Genomic DNA, 21,554 nt, shown 5'->3' on the forward strand with positions numbered 1-21,554 from the left:
CTGGTGCCAGCAGGCAATCACCTCTTTATCACATGGCAATTATCTCAGTAGCGCTGCTCTGTGACTCGCTGACTCTCAGCACTGTCACATGTGACCCCTTATAGCCCAACCAGCCGGGGACGGAGGGAGAGGGGGAGAGGGAGAGACAAAGAGAGGCAAAGAGGGAGACAGAGAGGGTGAAAAAGGTTGAAAAAATGAGAGAGAGAGGGAGACAGTAGGTCAATGAGGGGAACTAAAAGACTGAAGACAGAGGACCGGAGCTCAAGGGCCTCATTTGTTACCCCCATGCTAGCAGGCTTTATTTCCACACAAAGATTTTAATAGCTTTTTTCATCTGATGCACTTTGTTATGTGGGTACATGCATGTGTGCAGGGGCTACTCCTCACAAACACACTCTTAGATATAAGGGTTCCAGAGGGGTTCTTTCTCAAGGGCTGAGGTTCTACCCAGAACCACTTGTTTCTTAAGAATTCTTTTTCAAAGACAGGGTACATCAAGGGTTTCATTAAGAACCTTTTTCATCCATTCCATTTTTGGAAGAAATACTTTTTAAGGGTAGTTTAAATCCTTGATGAACTTGTTTGTTCTTTGTACCATAATATAACAAGGTTCTCTATAGAATACTCTGAGTGTGTTCTTGATAAAACCCTTGGAATATAAAAAGGGTCACCGTAGAAGCCAGAGTGTGTTCTTTGTAGAATCTCTGGGTGTGTTTTAGGTAAAACCCTTGGAATAAAAAAAGGTTCTCCATAGAACTCAGAGTGTGCTCTGGATAAAACACTTGAAAAATAAAGGTTCTCAGTAGAACCCTCTGGGTTCTCAATAAAACCCTTGGAATATAAAGAGGTATAAAAAGGGTGCTGAGCACATCCTTAGAAGATGGAAAGGTTCTGGCTAGAACCCCAAAAGAGGATTCTGGGTGGTTCTGGGTGTCATTACACCATAGAAAGGTCCTTTGTAGAACCTCTCTCTGGGTGAAACCTTTCACAGATGGTTCTAGGTATAACCCTTTATGTTGGGTTCTAGATAGAACTCTCTGAAAGGGCTCCAAGTAGAACCTTTATAGAAAGGTTCTACCAGAAACCAAAAATGTTTCTCCTACACAGACGAACTAGAGAACCCTTTATGGGTCTAGTTAGCACCCTTATTTCTAAGAGTGTATAACAGTTACAGTAGGTCGCGCACACACACACACACACACGCACAGATTTGTGTGGTGTGTGTGTGTGTGTGTGTGTGTGTGTGTGTGTGCAGGCAGTTTACAGCACAGCTGAACGATGCAGTCATCTGTTCCCATGATTTCTCATGTGTGCTGTGTTTGAATGTGAGTCCCTCCAACAGGGGGAGATGTTTCCTAATGTGAGTTTACAGTCATCATCCTCCCTCTCATCCACCCACACATTGTCACTATTAGCGCCAAGTTAAACCATTTTCTCTCCTCTCATTTATCTATCTCACACACAGTCTAATGCATCTTTTAAGGGAGGGAACAGGAGCACAGTGCTGGAGGTGCCCTTAAATCTAAAACTTGTCTCTTGTCCTCTGACACAGTCCTCCTCCACCTGAAGAGACCAAGGGAAGCTAAAATGGCTGTCTTCACATATCTTTAGAAGACTCAGGAAGAAAGAAAAGTGACTTGAATCAAATCTAATCGTGTACAAATATGATGTTTGTGTCTTGAAGGGGGAATACAAAAGGTAATAAAAGCTGGTTTTTATTACTCGCATTCAGCGATTCATGGGAGAACTATTATCACTCACTACTAACGCTGGAATGAAACATGAGGATCTCGCTCTCGCGCTCTCCTTCAGCTTGTGTTTTATGAAATCACCTTTTTGCAAATAGGATGTCTCCTGTCAGAGCACACCAGTGTCTGTGTCTATCGTGAAAATGGCACATTTCTCATTTTTGGCATATGTTGTCAGTGTTGTACCCCTCCAATTTGTGTTGCGAGCCCCCTCCTTCTCCTGGTTTGACTAAAATCCAATTTACTGGCTGTCAGCTCAACTCTATAATCCTATCCAGTGCTGTAGTGGAGAGGTAGCTCTTTGAATTTACCATTTACTGTACTCCTTGGTTATAGCTATATATACCATCTCTCCCCACGTCTGTATTCTATACTGTGCCACCTCCTCTTCTCTTGGCCAGTGTATATGGAGAGTGGGCGAACATGTAGTGTGTCTTTGGAGATAAAGTCCTTTTTCTGTCACTGCAGGTTTTTCGTCTTGGGGGAATATGTGCAGTTTATCTTGCCGTTAAGAAACATTCATCGTATCACTCCAGCACATTCCCGGTGGCTGCAGGGGAATCAAGGCTGCACACCATCACCAAGTGCATGCAGTGACACTCTTACAAATAATGTGACTAATGAGAACTCATAAAGGGTTCTTCAGATTGTCCTCACAGGAGAACCCTTTTTAGGTCCAGGCAGAACCTTCACTTGGAACCCTTTCAGAAAGTTCTACCTAGAACTCAACATAAGAAGTTACACCTGTTAAGGGTCCACCAGAACTCCCTATGAGATGTTCTACAGAGAACCCATCTCTAGTGTAATGGTATTACTTAGAACCCTCTCTGAAGGTTCTATCCAGAGCCTTTCCACCTTCTAAGGGTGCAAGCAAGAACCCACACATAGGGTTCTACCAAGAACATTTTTATAATTCAAGAATCTCATCTAGAATCCACCAAGGACGTTCTACTGAGGGGGTTCTACTGAGAACCTCTTTATATTGCAAGGGTTTTATGTAGAACCCATCCAGGAGGTTCTGTGGAGAACCCCTTTATATTATGGTATAAAACAAACCTGAGAAACGCTTAATGAAAAAATGGTTCTTTGGATGAAAAGGGTTCTTAACACTTACAAAAAAACCCTCTTTTGAACCCTAACTTCTAAGAGTGTAGCACCAATGACTGTAATGTAATGCTGCACAAGCTGGACACCCACACTAAAGATAACTAATATTTCCCTTTATTCCACATTATTACGTACCTAGCAGTCCGAACCAGCATTTGGATTCATTAAATAAGTCTTTAGCGAGATATGAAAACAAGAGCCTCGCTGATAATCCATTATTGCCTCTTGTGCACTCATTACTTTATCACAAGTTGGGGTGAGTTTATCTCCAAGGTTGCCTTGCCTCTGAGTTTTCTCCACCGACTTGCTTTATTTTGCTAAATTCATTATATGCAGGTACATGGCATCCACAGTCTGTGTGATTCATAATACTAATACAAGGAGAATTTCACCTTCACTAACATCATTCATGCCGTATAATCTTTGTGTCGAGAAACCACATACGTGCAATTTCTCCTTTAGATTTAATGGTAATTGATTCTCTCTAATGCTGAAGTATCCCCCATGCCCTTGTTACTTTCACTCGGAACTCAATTTCCAAGCATCATCCTGCTCTTTGTCATATTATATGTGTGTATCAGAGAGAGGAGACGGAGAGAAAAAGAAAGAAACAGGGTTTGCTGCGTAGTGCGTGCGAGTGTGTACACTCTTGTGTGTGCCTGTATGAGTCGACACGGGTCTCTGCCACAGTAAATAAGAGTCATGGCCAACCTGAGCGGGGCACAATGGTCTCCCCGCAGACCGCCACTGCCTCAACCACCCCTTAAACATTTGCATTTCTCCACATTTCCTGGGAAAGGGCTGCATTTCATGAATGGTAATGAAGGTGGGAGTTTTACTGGAGAGAGCACAAGAGATGGCCTTGCAATTACTCTAGGATGGTCAATTTGCACATTTCACACTGGGTCCCACAGCTGTGATGTGAAAATGAGGGAAATGGATAAGCCCCCAAGACCTGGCTAACGTCAACAATTAATCCTGGCATTTAGAGAAAGCTAAAAAATACACAACTTTGACATCCAAATAAGTAGAGGAAGAAATGAATTTGTGTTCCTCCCTCTTCTCTGTAAATAAATACTCTGCGGATGTTTATGTGCATTTATGCAGTGTGTTGTGACAGGGGCCCAGGTTTTTATCTTAGCGCTGGATGGAAAGCCCTTCTTAAATTCATTTTAGCTTGCTTCAAGTAGGTTGTGCACGCGTGTGCATGTGTGTGCGCTCTGCCTCAGCAGGGAAGAAGAAAGTTTGTGTGCAGATAAGTTGCCCATGGAATATTCTGAGTCAACTGTGGCCCCTGAAGCATCTTGTGGGCCCACAGGGAGGGACAGTGGGAGGGAGAGGGGAAGGGTAGAGGAGCAGTGTGATAGAGGGTAGAGGGGTTGCTTGGTGAGAGGGGCTGCATAGGCTGTCTGAACTCATCAAAGAGCCGGGGGTCTGCTGTGTGTGTGTATGGTGCCATGCCCTGAGGGGGGGTGCGGTGGGTGGGGGTAGGAGGGCAGAGGGAAGCTGATGAAGGGGTTGGAGGGTACAAGCTAACTAAATGTGTGTGTGCCTACGTGCTGTGGGTAGTGAAAGCCTGGATATAATGGCATAGCAGCACTGCTGAAGAGGAAGAGAGGAGGAAGAAGTGGTGCTGATGGAAGTGATGATAGTTTTGGGAAGCTAATTTTCACTTACGACAATGTCTATCATGTAGAAACACAGAAGACACATAAAGTCTCTCTGTGGACTGAAATTACTAGAAAAGTTATAACCTACACATTGCAGTGGTAGATGTGTTAGAATATATATGTTTATTTGGACTAAATTACAGCCAAGCTAAAAAGAAAAAGAGTTACATTATTTGTTCCATGTGTGATTTGAATTACATTACAAATAACATGGTCTCACTTCAGAAAAACACTGAACTACTCTAAGGTGAATACAAGTGAAACAAACACATCTTTAAACTGAAAAAAGGGAGACAGTCAATTCATCTCACTGTGGATCAGTGAGGAGGGCTTTGAATTAGAATTTTCTAATTCTACACTTTAAGATTTTTAAACACATTGGCTACATCGAATTTAGTTAGGTGGAAGAAGGAATGTAAAAATAATGCATTTAAATCCAAATAAACAGATTTTTTGGCCACTTGAGGGCAACAGAGACAAGCTATAAACGTAACACTGACATATTATTACTCTTCACTCTAATATGGTACTTGTTAGCAATCATTTATATATATCAGATTTACAGCTTATATTAAGCAACTTTAGAATTCATTTGGTGTTTCTGGCCATGATGAATGAAGCCAAACATTTGGTCTTAATTGATCTCCACCAGCTCCTGAGGGAAATATCTGGCTCTTTAGCTGCTCCACTATGTTAACCAACTAATCACAAACTTTGTCTGTCACACTGACATCTATCAAGACGGACAACATGACAGCTCCCAAAAAGTACAGCCAAAACATCTCAATCACACCCTGGTGGCTGGCAGCAGGATCCTACGTCTCCATGTTAACTGATAGGACATGGGCCAAACTAAAACATCAAAGCATACATCAATAAATGTGTCTCTAACATGGTTTCTGTCATTTTGGGTAGTTCTTATCTCACTATTTCTTGTTTTTGCTCTTGAAGTATTCATTTTCCCAATCAGTTTGGTTTTAATTAGTTATTTGATGCTATGAGAAAAGGGTTTCAGATCATAATTGACAGCTGAGCCCTGCTTATGATTGAGTTGGCCGGCCGTATGGGCAGAAACTCCAAAATGCAACTCCAACCCTTATAACTACTGCACAGACTCTGTCTCTAAATGACATCACCAATGCAAGCTAGCAATGGATATTTATTCATTTCGTTTTTATAAAGTGGGAGGAAGTGGAGATGTGCCACCAACCATTTTTATTTACATCAAATTGTCTGCCAATTGGTGGTGGAAAAGTAGCAGACAGCAGGTTTTAGCTTTTTGCCAAAAAACACTGCCTACTGTGAGAGCAGGGTTGTGGATAGTGAACCCAAACAGTCAAGTTACAGGACATAAAAACAAAACAATGAGCTGAAAGATGTTGAAACACTGAACGGAACGGAAATGCAGAGTCCAGTGATAACTCTCTTTGAGTTTGTCACTATGATTGACACTTTTAGCATGAATAAAAAATGATTATTCAATTGATAATAGCAGCTTCAAGGACTTTATAGGAAAAAAAGTGAGTTAGCAGTATCCCAACATCCTGACGGTTTCTTACATCTATTACTGTTTCATTCCTACACATATCTACTGAATATTATTTGCAATCAGCCAGTATGCATGTGGATGTAAGAATTTAAATTGTTCTGTGTGTGTGTTTTCGAACTCACCGCATGTGCGTAAGAGCTGTAGGTGCTGAAGGGAAGGGCGATGGCAGGGTTAAAGATGCCAAACTGCCCAACCATCTGCTGCATACGTCTGATGGTGCGCTCCTTGTCTGTGTCGGCAAACTTGACCACCAAGCTGGAGGAAGCACCCTGAGGGAGTTGAGAGAAGAGAGAAGAACGTGGATACTTAACCCCGCTTCACTGCGAGCACCTTAAACGCCAGCACTCACTCAGTCAGTCCATCAACAGTATTACAGCATCTCATCCCCACAAGGCTTAGAGCAACTTCAGGAATAATTTGCTTACGTGGCCACTGATTGTAATGATTTACCACATGCTTTGACACAGTAGCCAAAAACAAAGGGTTATAAATAAATAAAAGAGCAGGAAGAATGTTATTGGTTATTATCCTGATTTCTTAGTATCCTGTGTTCATTAGCAACAACAACCATTGTTAACATCAATATCTAGTGAGCTCCTGTAATTGCATGTCAGGTTTTTTTTTGGGGGGGAGCTTTCTAGATGCAACATCATTGCACATTTGTATATTTTTGCGGAGAAGTGTGCCTCCTCATTTTGTGTCTGGCATACATAAACATGAACCTAAGAGAGATATGTGAAGAATAAAAATATTCTTCTTCTTGAGTGAACAGCTCTGTAGGCAGATGTGCAGACAGAACTCCTCCGTTCTTTCAATCAGTGTTTAACATATGTACAAAGTCACCCGGGACAAAGCAGCCTCACTGTGCATGACATAAATACTTTATATTTCTCCCCAGCTTATCCCCTCCGGTATAGTACATATATGTAACCTTGCTGCTCCTTCCCACAGTTAAGGTTAACAGATCTGCAATGTACAATCATTTCAAATAAGAGCTACAATCAGCAGTGGCTCCTATTGACCTTGGCAAAAGTGTTCTTCAAAGAAAATGTTGTTTTTTTAGGGCAATTTCTCTGTCTGTCTGTCCTCCCTCTGTTTTAGCTTCCCCCTTCCTTTCCATGGCTCCAGCTATCCATCCCCTTATCAACACTATTACCTCTTTCTGCAGCCCAATAATGAAAGCAGCAGGTGTGTCTGCCACACACCCTTCATTAAGAATCTTCAAATGATTTAGCGCTACAGTTGACCTTTTGTGTGCTCCGCCTCTCCTCCCCTCTGCGCCCCCAAACTGGCCAATCGATCCACATAAAAGGCCGAAATATTACTCTGATCTGACAGTGTAGAAAGGTTGTGTGTCAGTCATGATAAGAGGCCCACTGAAATTGATGCAAGATTGTCAATAACAGTGGTGACTGGCCAAGTGCCTGGATTGAAGGTTGGGGGGTTGGGGCTTAAAGGGCTAAAGGGGTGTTTCTTGGTTTGGTTGGATCTTGGTTGAACTTGGCAGGATATGAAATCAATTGGCAAATGTAATGCTAGCTTATTACATAATTCATTATAGGTTTAATTTTCCTTTGTTTGCATTTTTCCCTAACTGAAGTCCCAGGAGTTTTACTAATAAAGACATCTACAGAGATGTTTAAAGACAGCGACTGGATCTTTCGACTGTAGCGTATTGATTTTATCCTCTTCCTTTCCCTTTCTCCCCACTTTTCTCAATATCCCCCAAAGCCCTCTCCTCCTGGTTGGTTTGCTGGTTGAATATCAGGTTTGAAGGATTGTAGGTGAGTGGCCAGTTGGTTAGTTGGCTGTCTGACTAAACGGATGTTTGTCTAGTTAGTTCAGTGATTGACTGACTGGCAGGCTAGTTGGTTAGATGATTGGCTAACTGGCTGACAGACTAATTGTCAGACTGTCAAGCCAGCTGACAACTTTACTTTGGCCAGCTGAGTGACTAATTGTTTGGCTTCTTAGTGTATGTGCCATCCTGCCATATTGCAACAACACGTCATCGAAAGACGTGTGATTCAACAGCAAACAGGATAGAAACACGACATGGAACAATATAATTCTAAGGGTATGCATCTCTGCCTTATTAGACAATCAGATACATCTCTAGATACATGGGCTACAATATGATTCAGGGACAATGTGTTTTAATTTTAATTCTATGTGATGCAATCTGATACAATTCTTAAAAGAAGTATTTTTGTGGCACGGGGAAAAAAAGGAAGACAAAAGTATAATTTCAGAATTACATGTCATTGTGCTTATTACTTTTCAATTTATACAGTTTGACAATAAAAAGAACATTTTGACATTATGAATATAAACTGAAGTCTGTCTCTGACCTTATAAATGGACACTTAACCTAATTTCCAATTTTTCCTTTCAAATCCAAATGTTGTTTGAACATACATACATACATACATTTGTTATAAACTCAACACTTCAGATCTGAAGAAATGACAATGACAACATGATAAACATGTTAGTAGGCTTCCCAGCATGCATTGCGTTAGAGTTAAAACTAAGCTGAAACCCTTCTTTCTCATAGTTTGATGAAAACATATGAAGAATGCACGCTGTGTCTCTAACACACTTTAGGATAAGAAATTAAGAACTCACTCTTCATTGAGAAAATGTCAAAGAAAATTAAATTTGTTCATAATATTCAACAGTGTGACTGAAGAGTTGTTGGTTCAACTTAGTATTTTAAGCATACTGAACATGTACAACTGAATTAATATTAAGTTTGTGATTAGTTGTTGACTAGTTGACTCGTTTATTTGTTTTGAATCTTTACAAAATTACCTTACCTTTTTATTTTTTTCAAATTCAGTCAACTTAAAATTTTAAGCCAGCCTTGGTACTAACTTTGTTGAATTAACACCAAGAATTTTATTTTTACATCGTTCCATTTCTCTCACATTCTGCCAATAAATCCTCATAAATCTTACACACTGGACCTTTAAGCAACACCTCATATATTAAGAGTACAGTGTGCCACTTCAAGGTTAACTTGGGCACTATTGGGGGTTTAGGGTTTGTTGTGTCTGTCCAGCTTTTTACTCTCTGCATCATTAACTTTATTATGAGGTTTAACTTTGGGAGAGTCCAGGACAGGGCAGTGCAGGAGCAGAATATAGAGGAGATGTGCTGGTACATATTGAATATTTTAACTCCCTCTCACAGTTAAAAAAGCTATTAAAGGCCTACCCTCTTCGGTAATGAGAACTGCGTGTTCCAGCTCTGCTTCTCTAATTTTTGGAGAAGGCTGCGTTTTATAATCGGAGGATATTAAGTTGGAACACTGCAGTCAACCTCTTTTTTCCAACTAGCACTAGACTGGAGTGTGCCTGCTTGAATAACAGAAACATGGTTTATTGTGAATTGACCTGTCTGCTTGTATAAGAGGCCATTCTCTTTCATACTCTTGCATGTATGTCCCACTCGCTGCAAAGCTTTTTTCAAGGAGGTCTATATACTGCATTTGCCCTCCCACTGGTTCTCTGTAGGACACCTGGATCATATGGCTTGTCGGCTAAGCATCCCTTGCCACATTTGTTTATCTCCCAAGTTTGCCCAGTTAGACCTGTCAGGATATCAGTGAGCAGAATCTCCATTGCCATAAAGAGAGGAGGATGAAGTGTGAAGTAAAAGTCTCATTAAATTTTTAAGCTGCCAAGTGCGAGCAGAATCCCCCCACCAGGCGGCTCCCAGCTGCCTAGAGAGGCACTGAAGGAAGGGGAGTTAAACAGGGGGGATAAAAAAAAAGGCACCAGAGAGATTCAGAACCAAAAGGAAAGTCTGCCTCTTTATAGTTCCTTTCTCATTGCCAAGGAGGCTTGGTGTCTGTCCAAGCTAAGCCCAGCAACACGCTCCACACTTCCTCAACTTTAAACATATGCCTGCTTGCATTAGACTCATCTTGTGTCCTGTATGTTGTGACACATTTGACCTTTATCGCAAAATTGCAGCTCCTTTTGGATATTGCACTTGGCCAGCAATTTCAATAATATTTTGATTAATTGTTAGGCGCTTTACAATTGACTTTTTATGTTTGTAATATATTTAAAGTATCTGGCAATAAAGTTTTCAGAACTGTGCTTGTATGCATTGCTTTGTGATTTATTACATGAGAAAAAATAATCAATTTCCTTTAACTTTCTATGTAACAATTGATTAATCGCAAAGGGTATAAATTTGCAATAATTTACTCAAAACTGACTAACTTTTTTAATCCATTCACACACTGACTCAACATGATCGAAAAACAATGCACTAAATGTGACCCTTTACATTAGACTTATGTAACAAAATTAGATGGAAAATTTACATATAACTGAAATACTTTCTTGCAAGTGTCACGTGAAGAGTTCAACATCCTTACAACAGGCATTTTTTCACCACATCATGCAAAATATAAACTTCATCTTCTTTCTCTCCTTCTTTCAATTAGAAGATATTGCTTTAACATCATATTCCATCCACTTTGCACACCATAGATTTAAAAAAAATTCATATTCAAGAAGTTATTACTTAATATTAAAAATTTATTGGACCAGAGGGCTTCACTCAAGAACATGAGAACACAGCATGAGCTGCACATCTGGACAAAATTTGACATGTGATTTGAGGCTATGTTTAGTTTCACACATCGTTATATTAGGTCTGCTCCCTGAAAGTGTGAGATTCAAATCATCATTCTGATCCCCCTCAGTCCACTGAGATTCTTCAAGGTTTTTTGTTTGTTTGTATTGTTTTGTCAGGCAGTGTGTAGTAAACATTTATGGACATTTTGGTCCCCAGAAGCAGCTGCAGAGTGAACGCTCCTTGCTTCACACTGCTAACTTACCTTGATAACTATATAACATGAATGCCGCTGTCACACTAAACATCATCCCACCAAACCCTATTCAAAAATCTGGCAGTTCAATAAAGCATTGCTGCTCTGCAGTACATGAATAAAAGAAACAAACAGTCAAATATTCTTATTGAACAGACAAATCCAATTAGACTTAAAGTTCGATCCGACAAAATTCTGAGTCCCATATTTATATAAAACAAATTTCCCTCAGTCACTTTAAGAATTTATTTATTGTTCCCCACTGAATGCTACATCAACACTGCATTACCCCCTTTGGAATCATCTCTTTGAGCTCGGCCATTAAAATAATTGATGACAGTAATCTATTAGGTTATTAGAATGTGAATTGCCTGGGTAAGAACACTTGTGGGGGAAAATAACTGGTCTTAAACAATAAACACTAACTTAAAAATATAAAGTAAGAACATTGTTTAACGAGTAGCAACACAAAGATCTATCATCCTTGTGAAATGCTGATATTAAAACTCTGCATCTCATTGAATTCACAATGAGATCATTACTGTTTTCTGACTTAAGCATTCAGCATTCATATACTAAAGTATCCGCTGCTTTTTGACTGTCCACCTTTCATTTTAATATCATTTAAAGCAGTGATATTTTGATCTGTACATTAAAACCATGTGTCTTGTTGAGGCGCTCATGACACTTGCATGTGTGTGTTCTCTGTCTGCAGTAATAGAGAAGATCCAGCAACTGAGGAATCACATTTGGATGCTTTTTTAAACCCTCTTTTCTCTTCTCTTCACTCTCAATTTCCACTATGAAAACTTTACCTCATTTGCTTTCCTTTGTTCTGCTCTTATCCTTCCATCATCCTGCTCCTGTGTGTTTCTATCTCAGTCCCTGTGTCAGCTGAAACAGCCTCAAACCCAGGCTGAGTTGACGCGGATACGGAGCAGGAAAAATCAGCACGGCTCTACGGACCTGACCCGCAACCCCCCCCCCATCTCGCTGTAATTCTGTCCCGGGACTTACTTCCTACACGGCCCTGCTGAATCCCAGCAATTTGCTCTACAGCTCTAGCGTTTAAATGTTTAATTGAGCCACTCATATCCTGAACTGTGGCAGTGTGTATGTGATAGCTAAAAGGAGGCTGAGGAATGGTGGTGGTGTGTGTTGGAGGCGGAGGTCTGCGTGCTTGAAATATAACAGGTTAGAGTGTGAGGGAGGTCCAGCCAAGGTGTTATATGTGACCTGCTGATGCACTTCTCTAATTCATACACTTATGGTATCTTACCATCATCATTCATACAGTGACATAAAGTTGAAGTTAGATATCGGCAGATAATTTTTCATTTGGTGTCCATCACAAAGTATACAGATGAATGCATGGGTGTATACATGCTCCACTAAAAATACAATGTATTTTTGTATGCTCTCACCATTTAAAGGGACAGTTTATTGCGAAATCAAAAAAACAACAACATATTTTTCCTCTGGCTTGTAGTGCTATTTATCCATCTAGATAGTTTTGGTGTGACCTGCTGAGTTTTATGTCTGCCTGCTCTCGAATAAAATGAAACAACAGTATCTGGCACTCTTGCTTGCGGTGCTCAAATCACCTGAAAAATACATCGGAAAAAACTCAACAGCAATGTCTCTTCCAGAATCACGACCTGGTGACTCAAGATAATCCACAAACCTTGTTGTGACCACACGTTTGTTTGGTAGAGCCCACAAATGTCAAAAAATGTAAAATTATCATGAATTTAATAGTTTTTGTTTTTAATAAAAATGAAAATTGTGATCATTCCCACTATTTCCATTGCAATCACAATGTCAGTCAAAATAGCTACAACATTATTTTTTACCATATCATGCAGCCCTAGCATGTTTCCTTAATCTCTGATGACATATCATGGTCATTTTATGATTTAGTACAGTAAATATGTTACTTTTTTTTTTTTTAATGGCCCCTCCTCAGCTGAGCTGTAACTGCTTGTCCATGAATGGATACATGCTTTCTTCAGCGTGGTGATATGGTTGGTGGATACAGTTTGATAGAAAGAAAATAGTTCCTGCATGAAACTACTAACAACAAGATATGTGGATTATCGTGAGTAACCTGGTCATGATTTCTGTAAAGACACATTGCTGATAAGTTTTTCAAATGTATTTTTTGGTGCTTTCACATCACAATACTCAAGAGAAAGCAAACATCTTTATGATATGATATTTTCGAAACTCGGCAACTCACACCAAAATGATCCAGATGGATAAGTAGCACTATAGGCCCAAGGAAAAACATGTACTTTTAATTTTGGGGTGAACTGCCTCTTTAAGTACACGCAGACATACTCTCCACATACGCGCAGTGCACTCCATGCTGATTTTTTCTTTCCTTCCCAACTCACACAGACAATACATACAAAATGCCCATTCCCGCTCTACATGAATAACACAAATGTATTCAGCTCAAGTCCTCCGAGCTGGAAAATAAGATCAGTCAGGGAGCCTTTGACCCTAGCCTCTGGCTGTACGAGCATGTGACAGTGAAACACAGAGAGGAGTAATATAGAAAGAGTATGTGTGTGTGCTCATGTAAATGTGCTACCCACAAAGTGCTTCTGTTTGTAGATGTTTATGTATGCACACACATGCATTCATGTGTGCGTGTGTGTGCACACTGATAAACTTTAACAAGCCAGTCTCCATGCTTTGGGGGATTGGCAGTAGATCTATCAAACCGCTGTAGTTAGTCACAGTGTTAATATTCGGTGCACTTCAACACCTCAGCCAGTGATGGTATTGGCTGGGCTTTATTCATGGCCCTCTCCGTGATTCTCCTCAACAGCTACGGCCTTCGTGTGGCAGAAAATATGCACACACATACATACATATGCTAGCCCAGTCTGTCTTAATTCATTAGAACAATAAACCATTTCTATTAGATCTACAGATGTAGGAAGGAGGTGATTTGACAGGGAATGGACGCCTTTTAACACCATCTCCACCACTGATGAGATTTTTTTTGTCATTTATGACAGAATGCTTCCCCACCATTGATGAGATATTGCAGCAACCCGTGTTTTCACTGTTACATGATAAAGGTCCCTGGTGGAGTTCCTGTACAAGAAGCAGCAGCATGTGACCAGCACAATAATTAGAAAAAAGAAAAATGTGGACTCTGATGAAGCATATTTTGACCAACCTGCTGATCTGGTTGATGAATCTGGTGATTCAAGTCAGGATCACCACGAGAACTAAGTGAAACTGAGGAACAGGACACTGACAGAAGTGAGGGAGATGACAAGGTTCATGCCGAAACACGTCATCAGTATCACAGGTGGAGACAGACACTTATGACTATGATGCTTTAAACATTGAGTGGAAGGCTTCAACATCCGCTCTGTTCTCTGTCCCCATCCACCAGAAGTGCAAGACGTAAGACACAATCATTTATGTGATTTATTAAGTTTAATAGTTTGATATTTATACAGTGATGTATAAAGGATGTATATCCTTCACTCTTACCTACCAGAGGTCATTTAGATAGTGTTTTATTTCGTTTGGTAGCATGTTACTTAGTTTGTGTGATCATTAGATGCCTTAAAACAAGATAAGTTAAATATCTAAATTGTGAGAGAAGGTGAAATAGAAATAATTTATCTCTTATTTTGTGCACAAAATATTTACAAAACTTGTATGATAGTTTGCTGTGATATTATTTCAGACACAGAGTTGAAGGAGTCAAGGGAGTCAAAGCCCAGGTCTCGTCCTCCATTAGGGTTATTATTATTTTATATTACTTTTATTAAGTTGAACCTGCCACATTTAGGTGAGGAAAAACAAAAAATGTAAATATGAAATCATTCTTTAGCTTGAAAATCACTTTCTTTTACAAAGTGAAATTTTCTGTTATTTTTATCTGAAATGTGTTTTTGATGAAAACATTCACGTGCTGGCCATATCTAGAGCCAGTATTTGGTTTCTGCATCCTATATTGTCGCTGTCAATAGTCTTTCTTGGTCTTATCTTTCTTTTATTTCTTTATATATGTATTAATTTTCTGTTGTAAATGAACTAGTATTTATTCATCCATTCCATCAATATATTTGTATGTGACTTCTTTTTGCAGTTGTGACTCGACTGCGATCAACATGAACTCAAATGGACACAGGATGTATGGCACATGGTTTTTCCAGGATCTTTGCTACATTGATGGACACTTTGCTCTGAATAGCACCATCCTGCTGAGGCGTAATGGTCCATCGGTGGTCCGCTAATCTCGGCGAGGCAGGCACACTGTGCCCTCTCCTCCAGCAGCCACAGGATATGAGATGCTGATCAGATTTCTATAATCAATTTACCAGAGCAGGAGGTATAAATCCTGTCCATTCACTCATTCTCCCTCTCTGTCTCTCACTCTCGCTCCAACTCTTCCTCCCCTTCCTTCTGCCCCCTGCTTATAGTTAGATGAATAATTCAGTAGCCAATGTGGTGAAAGGTGGAGTAAACAAGTCTATTGCCTAATATCCCGAGAGGCTGCCAAAGAGAGACGAGCGAGGGCAGAGAGCTCGCAGAGATAGGGGGGATGGAGCAACAGAGAAGGAGGGTATCTATGGAGAATGGACATCCAGAGTCTTTCCTCATGACCTGCAGTCATTTGCACTTAGATTGACTCTGAGGTTGCAACAAAATGGCACAGCTGGCTTCCAGTGCTTCTCCCTGCTTTCCTCTCTTGAGCCACACATTGACAACCATTAATAATGAAATCATACAGTGAAACACAACATCTGTGAGATAGTGTGGTATAGAGTTCAGGGTCCCTGCTTCTCGGAGGCGAGAGTTCCCAAAACAAAAATGAGGATAAAAGCAGAGTATGCTTGAAGCCACTGTATAATATGGGACGTGACTCTCTGTCCGCTCGCCGGATGTCACGGAGAATAACTCTATTCAGGTTTGGAGTGCAGAGTAAGTAGCTTTTATTTTGACACCATCAGGTATACAGGGACCATGCCTAAACATGAGACACATACAAATGAGCAGCGCAGCTTCTGCGCCCATAGTAAATCCAATACAGAGAGAATTCAGAGGACACGGTGTGCTTACATAACGAGCAAATGTAATCTCACACTGGAGTTATATTCACTGATTATGCAAGCAGAACTACTGATTGATGACTCACCCAAAATTCAATTATCATTCTAAACAGTTTTATCTGGAAATTAGATTTGGATTTTTTAAAAACGTACCATGTTAATTAAAGAGACAGAAGGTTATATCTGGTTGTATCTGCTTTTAAAGCCGGGATATTTGCACTTTCCTGTATGTTGATTTAAGCCTCTGGAAATTCAAATCCACAATATTCCATCTAACCATCTAAATTAGGATCTTGTGCATGTACATAACAGTCAGCATCTTAAAAGTATTAGAAATGAGTTTTAATCCAAATTGGAAATGTTGTCATTTAAGTTTTTGCACACTTTACTGATACTGGGTTTGAACTTGGTGTGCCTGTGCTCAGACATTTATGAAGAAAATTATGCAGTTAATTCCACAAACCAATCAGAAAAATTGCTACGTTGTTGTGCAACAAAACTTCTTTGCTCCTGCTGCTGCTCTCTGAGTTTGAACCCACTCACCAACGGCGAGGTGAAGCCCTTATATTGCTCCAGACAAAAACAGTAAGTTTTCCTTGTAGAAATCAATATGTTTACAGTATATTTAGGACATTTTCGCCACCATCAGACAGCCTTTTCCAACTGGGAACTAAGGCCGCCAACTATGATCTCTTCACAGCCACTGACACTCCTTAAAAAAACAGTAATTTCATGTTGCTGGACACAGAAGTTGCTATACTGTTGCCTCGATCTGCAGCAAGGAATGAACTAATGTGTTAAAACACCAAAGTCAAACAATAACACAAACAAACTAACTGTTTGAGGCAGTAGTACTCCAACAACTCCTGTGTTCTGCAAGGTAAAATTAGTGTTTTTGTCAAAGGAGTGTGGTGGCTTTGAAGACAGCATAGATAACAGCTTCAGTTTTGTCGAAAAGGGCAAAGTAAAGCATTGGAAATGTGCTAAATATAATGCACACTGGATTTTTTCAGGTGGTCCTTTTTTAGATGGCTTAAGTACATTTTGCTGCAGTGGTCCATAAGAATAGCTACATTGCTTAGCTTCCATGTTAGGACTCCTGAGGGAGACGTCAATCTAAATGTGATTTGCCACACCAACACAGTCTTGAGAAATGGTCTGCAAAAAGTTATGAATAGTTATAATTTTCACTCAAGTCTTTGTGGATGTTTAATGAGAAAATAAAATTTGATAGCAAATATGCATCTTGACTACTCAAAGTCACATTGCCAGAGGCTTTAAAAGCTTGAAAACGAGGGTAGGTTTAAAACAGAACTGCTACTTCAGAACTACAGTAAGGGTTAACAGCTCTGAATCAAGAGAGGTGAACTGCACATAACTAGCACTATTGTGTGTGTGTGTGTGTGTGTGTGTGTGTGTGTGTGTGTGTGTGTGTGTGTGTGTGTGTGTGTGTGTGTGTGTGTGTGTGTGTGTGTTTCCATGTTTTTATATGTGAGGGAGAGGGCTGTACTTACTGGCATGGTCTGGCTGCCGTGGAGGGCACTGATTGCAGACTGAGCCTCAGTATGTGTGGAGAACTTGACAAAGGCGCAACCTGGAAGAGAGAACAGATACACACCACACACAGGCAGGTACACACACAGGCAGGTACACACACAGGCGTGCACACACACACACACACACACACACACACACACACACACCATATATATAGTAAATGTAATCAATCGAGTGAGTTTAAAGGCCTACAGTATATTAATAAAGGATGTTGAATTATATTTGACACCACAGAAATCAGTGTGCAGCAAGAGGCTCTCATTGCACAGCAGGCTGCCCCACTCCGGGCATTAGACAGGCAGACAAGCAGGCAGAAGCTGCAGGCTAAAGATTGGACTGATGAAGCAGAAAAGCATGCTATTTAGCACCACATGCCTGTCTGTGCATATTAAATATGAGCTAAACTGGCTAAACTCGTAATGCTTTCAAATAGAAAACCACTCCATTCAGGAGCGCAGTGCAGTTTATTGTTCCCACAACAGGATGTTCTGATCAATATTTGTGAATATGAAGATGTCTGTCCAAAGGCCAGAAACCACAGAACCAACACTCTTAGCCCTAATGTCCCAGAGGAATATTATGAGGAGTAGATAAAGTGGAAACACAGTAGCTTTTGTGGATTCAAAAAGTGAGCTGTTATACATTACATTATTAAATTATTAAGCAGAGTTATGGCCCCCAAAAATGTGAAAAATATTTCATCTTTCTCATCATCATATTGATTCAAAGCCAAAAGACTCCCTCTCTCTGAACCATAGCGCTAACTGCTTAGTTCGAAAAAGTCCAGGGACTTGTTGAAGTAGCCAATGGTACTAAATGAACATTAAGAGAAAAAAAAAATTGGGATCCACTTGCAAACCACAACTTTATCAATTGCACAACAAGTAAAAATATTGGTGTTAGCTTATGTTAGAATATAAATCATACTTTATTTATTTATTTATTATTTTAATTATTTACTGTATTTATCCAGGTGTTTTTCTGAATTCGGTGAATTGAAGGCACAAACCACTGATGCACATGATCGTTCTATTACAAAGCTAACAAATGAACACACACTTTCATTGATTCATGTATGCAATTTAAGCAACGCCCAGTACATTTCTCTTGCATGTCTCTGGAGTGACTTTATCAAACCTGACGAGGGCAGAGGATGAAAAACAACACCTAAACTCTGCTCACAGAAACATGTGAGAACTGAAGCTGGGTCTGTTGCAGTGACGCAGCAGTACGAACTATAGAGCCACCGTGCCCTCTTATAATTATACCCTATTTCACCTAATTTCATTTCATTTTAAGTTTCTTTTCTATTCTTATTTAATCTTTCATACTTTATTCTTCTTATCATCTATTCTGCTTGACCCAGTCGCCCTGCCATTCTTCCCCTCTTAATGGGCTTACCCCTGTGGACACCAGCCAATCAAGATGCCCATTCAGCTGTCACACCACTACCCCCTATTGAGATATGGATAGAAAAGAGCTAGAGCTCGCCATGACCCGTACAAGGACTTTGCTCCAGTAATACAAACTACATGCCGCTATAATTATGAATTTGACTATTAATATACTTTCCAGCCACACATTGCCTCTACCTCTCTGAAATAAACCAAACTGGGAATTTAAATTGTGCAACTTTAGTGGCGAGCTTGAGGCCTGCAAACATATGACCACACCCACCCTATCCTACTGTTTATGAGAACTTCAGGTGGCTGCTAAACTGAAGAGAAAAAATGCTAAAGGCCCTATCTAGAGCCAGTGTTTGGCTTGTCTGCTCTGAGCTGCTGTAGAAACATGGTGGACTCCATGGAAGAGGACCTGCACCTTCTATAGATAAAAACAGCTCATTCTAAGTTAAGGAAAAGATTATATGATATAAAATAATTGTGATGTATGGAGTTGGAGTTCAGTGACTGCCAGCTTTACCACTTCCCAGACACCAGTAACATATTTCTCAATTTCTTAATACAGCCATTATAAACATCTACATATACATACACATTAACATCTAGTCATTCTAAAAGATTATTAATGATTTCTCACTTTTCATGAACAGACTAACTCATTCAAACAGACAAATAGTCTGTGTTATTTCATGTCCATGTTATGGGAAGAAAAGTGAAATTTCTTAATATCTGATGACATATCATGGTCCATCAATGATTCAGTACAGTAAATATATTACAGATTTCATCTCTAATGTTCTAGCTGGTAAAGGTGGGGCTGATTTTTACTGCAAATTAAGTAGTAACTAAAGTTGTCATAAATGCAGTGAAATAAAAAGTGCATAATTTGCCTCTCAAATGTAGAAGTAAAGAGTAGCATAAAACGGAAATACTCAACTAAAGTACAAGTACCAGAAAATTATACTTAAGCACAGTGCTTGAGTAAATGTACATCCCACCAATGTGAACCTCCCTGGGCTGCCCGCTTCCTCATGGTGGGGACACTTGAATTGTTTTGACATCCATCGTTCCCTTCTCTTCCTGCAAACCACTGCAGAGTAAGAGCGCTCGGGCTTCAAACCCCCTTAGATATAATTCCACAACAATTTCCATAAGCGCTGGCTGGGGAATTGGCTTTAGAGACATGAAAAACCACTAGTCCCTTTGCTCTTTGCTGAATGTCAAAGGGAATTGATGTCTCCAAAAGTTTATGACTGTCTGAAAAATGCCTGTAAGACATCAAGTTTCTGTAAGGGCCTGCGCAGTCAACATTTTAAAATTAGTGACATTTTTTAAAAATTGTTATATTTGTTGGCGGTTCAGTGGTTCCCAACCTTCTTCATAAGGGACCTGTTTTTTTTATCATTGTGCACACACTGACAACCCCCACCACCCTCACCTACATACAATCACAAAAATGGTAAAACTAGGTAATTTAAGTGCCTCACTCTGTTAGTTTAGCTCTGTGAATACTTGTGAATACTCACCTCTACAAGCAAGAGTTAATAAACGGTTTATATCTATATTTAGTTTAGTTTATATATTTATTTTCTCTAAATAAATAAATATATAGCTGAACCTAAAATAACCCTTACACTTAGTTTTCTTCTTCCCCAAAATGAATTAAATACTGAGACATATGTATTTCATAAATACAAAAATTCTTTTATGTACCCTTAAAATCATGAGGGCTTCACAAACAGCCTGAGGAGGTTTAGTGGTCCCCGGTGGGGGTCAGAACCTCTAGATTGGGAACCACTGGACTAAATGATTATTCGTGAAAATAATCAATAAAGAAAGTAATCATTAGTTGCAGCCTGGTTTTGTGTCTGGCCTATGGATTTTATCAACGATTGTAGCCAAATCTATCCCAAACTTCCCTGCCTGTTTTCAGACAAAGAAAATACTCCATTATTTTCTCCCCTAAAATATTTAAACACTTAAATTTGCTGCCACAAAAAAGACAATAGATTCTCTTCAAACAAATCAAAAGGAGAAAGTCAAAGCAACCAATTATCCACTTAAGGTCTCTCATAGTTCCTAATTATGAGAGTCAAACATCAGTCAAACAGTATTTGATACACTGCTTAACTTTCTTGTCACTGCCTGCAGCCAACTAGCACATCAAACAGTGCAGCGTAAAAATGGTAATGGTAATTACAAGAAAATGCTATTTGACCCACATCTGGTGTATATGTCATATATATTTTACATACCCGTCACTGACGTAGACACTCACACACACTGTCACTTCTCTGCCTGTGACCTAAATAATGCTGACAACTGTATCATGGCCCCTACCTTTGCTGTTTCCGTCAGGACCTCTTAGGACCGTGCACTCCTCAATGACTCCGTAGGGCTCAAAGAGGCGGTAGACGTCCTCTTCAGTCTGTTGTTTGTTCAGCATCCCGACAAACAACTTCCTGTCTTCTGGAACAAACAACGAAACAAAAAGTTAAATTATAACTTTGACCTCAACTATGAAACCAATTTGGGAACATACACAGCAATGACACCTCATCACTGTTGGTGTGTGTAATTTATGAAG

General features: G+C 39.9%; 1 protein-coding gene across 7 annotated transcripts in view; it reads right to left on the reverse strand.

Moving 5' to 3' along the window:
- The window catches only part of celf5a (cugbp, Elav-like family member 5a), a 270,790-nt gene that overhangs the window by 30,317 nt on the left and 218,919 nt on the right, over window positions 1-21,554 (reverse strand). For all 7 annotated transcript variants that reach the window (XM_084722924.1, XM_084722926.1, XM_084722925.1 and 4 more), the window contains exons 4-6: window positions 21,308-21,436; window positions 17,522-17,601; window positions 6,197-6,343 (exon numbers count right to left, since the gene is read on the reverse strand). In XM_084722924.1, coding sequence (XP_084579050.1) covers window positions 6,197-6,343; window positions 17,522-17,601; window positions 21,308-21,436 — 356 coding nt within the window. The remainder of the gene's footprint in view (window positions 1-6,196; window positions 6,344-17,521; window positions 17,602-21,307; window positions 21,437-21,554) is intronic.

Source organism: Lutjanus erythropterus, chromosome 7 (assembly GCF_056507025.1).
Source record: "Lutjanus erythropterus isolate fLutEry1 chromosome 7, fLutEry1.hap2, whole genome shotgun sequence".
Taxonomy (NCBI): domain Eukaryota; kingdom Metazoa; phylum Chordata; class Actinopteri; order Lutjaniformes; family Lutjanidae; genus Lutjanus; species Lutjanus erythropterus.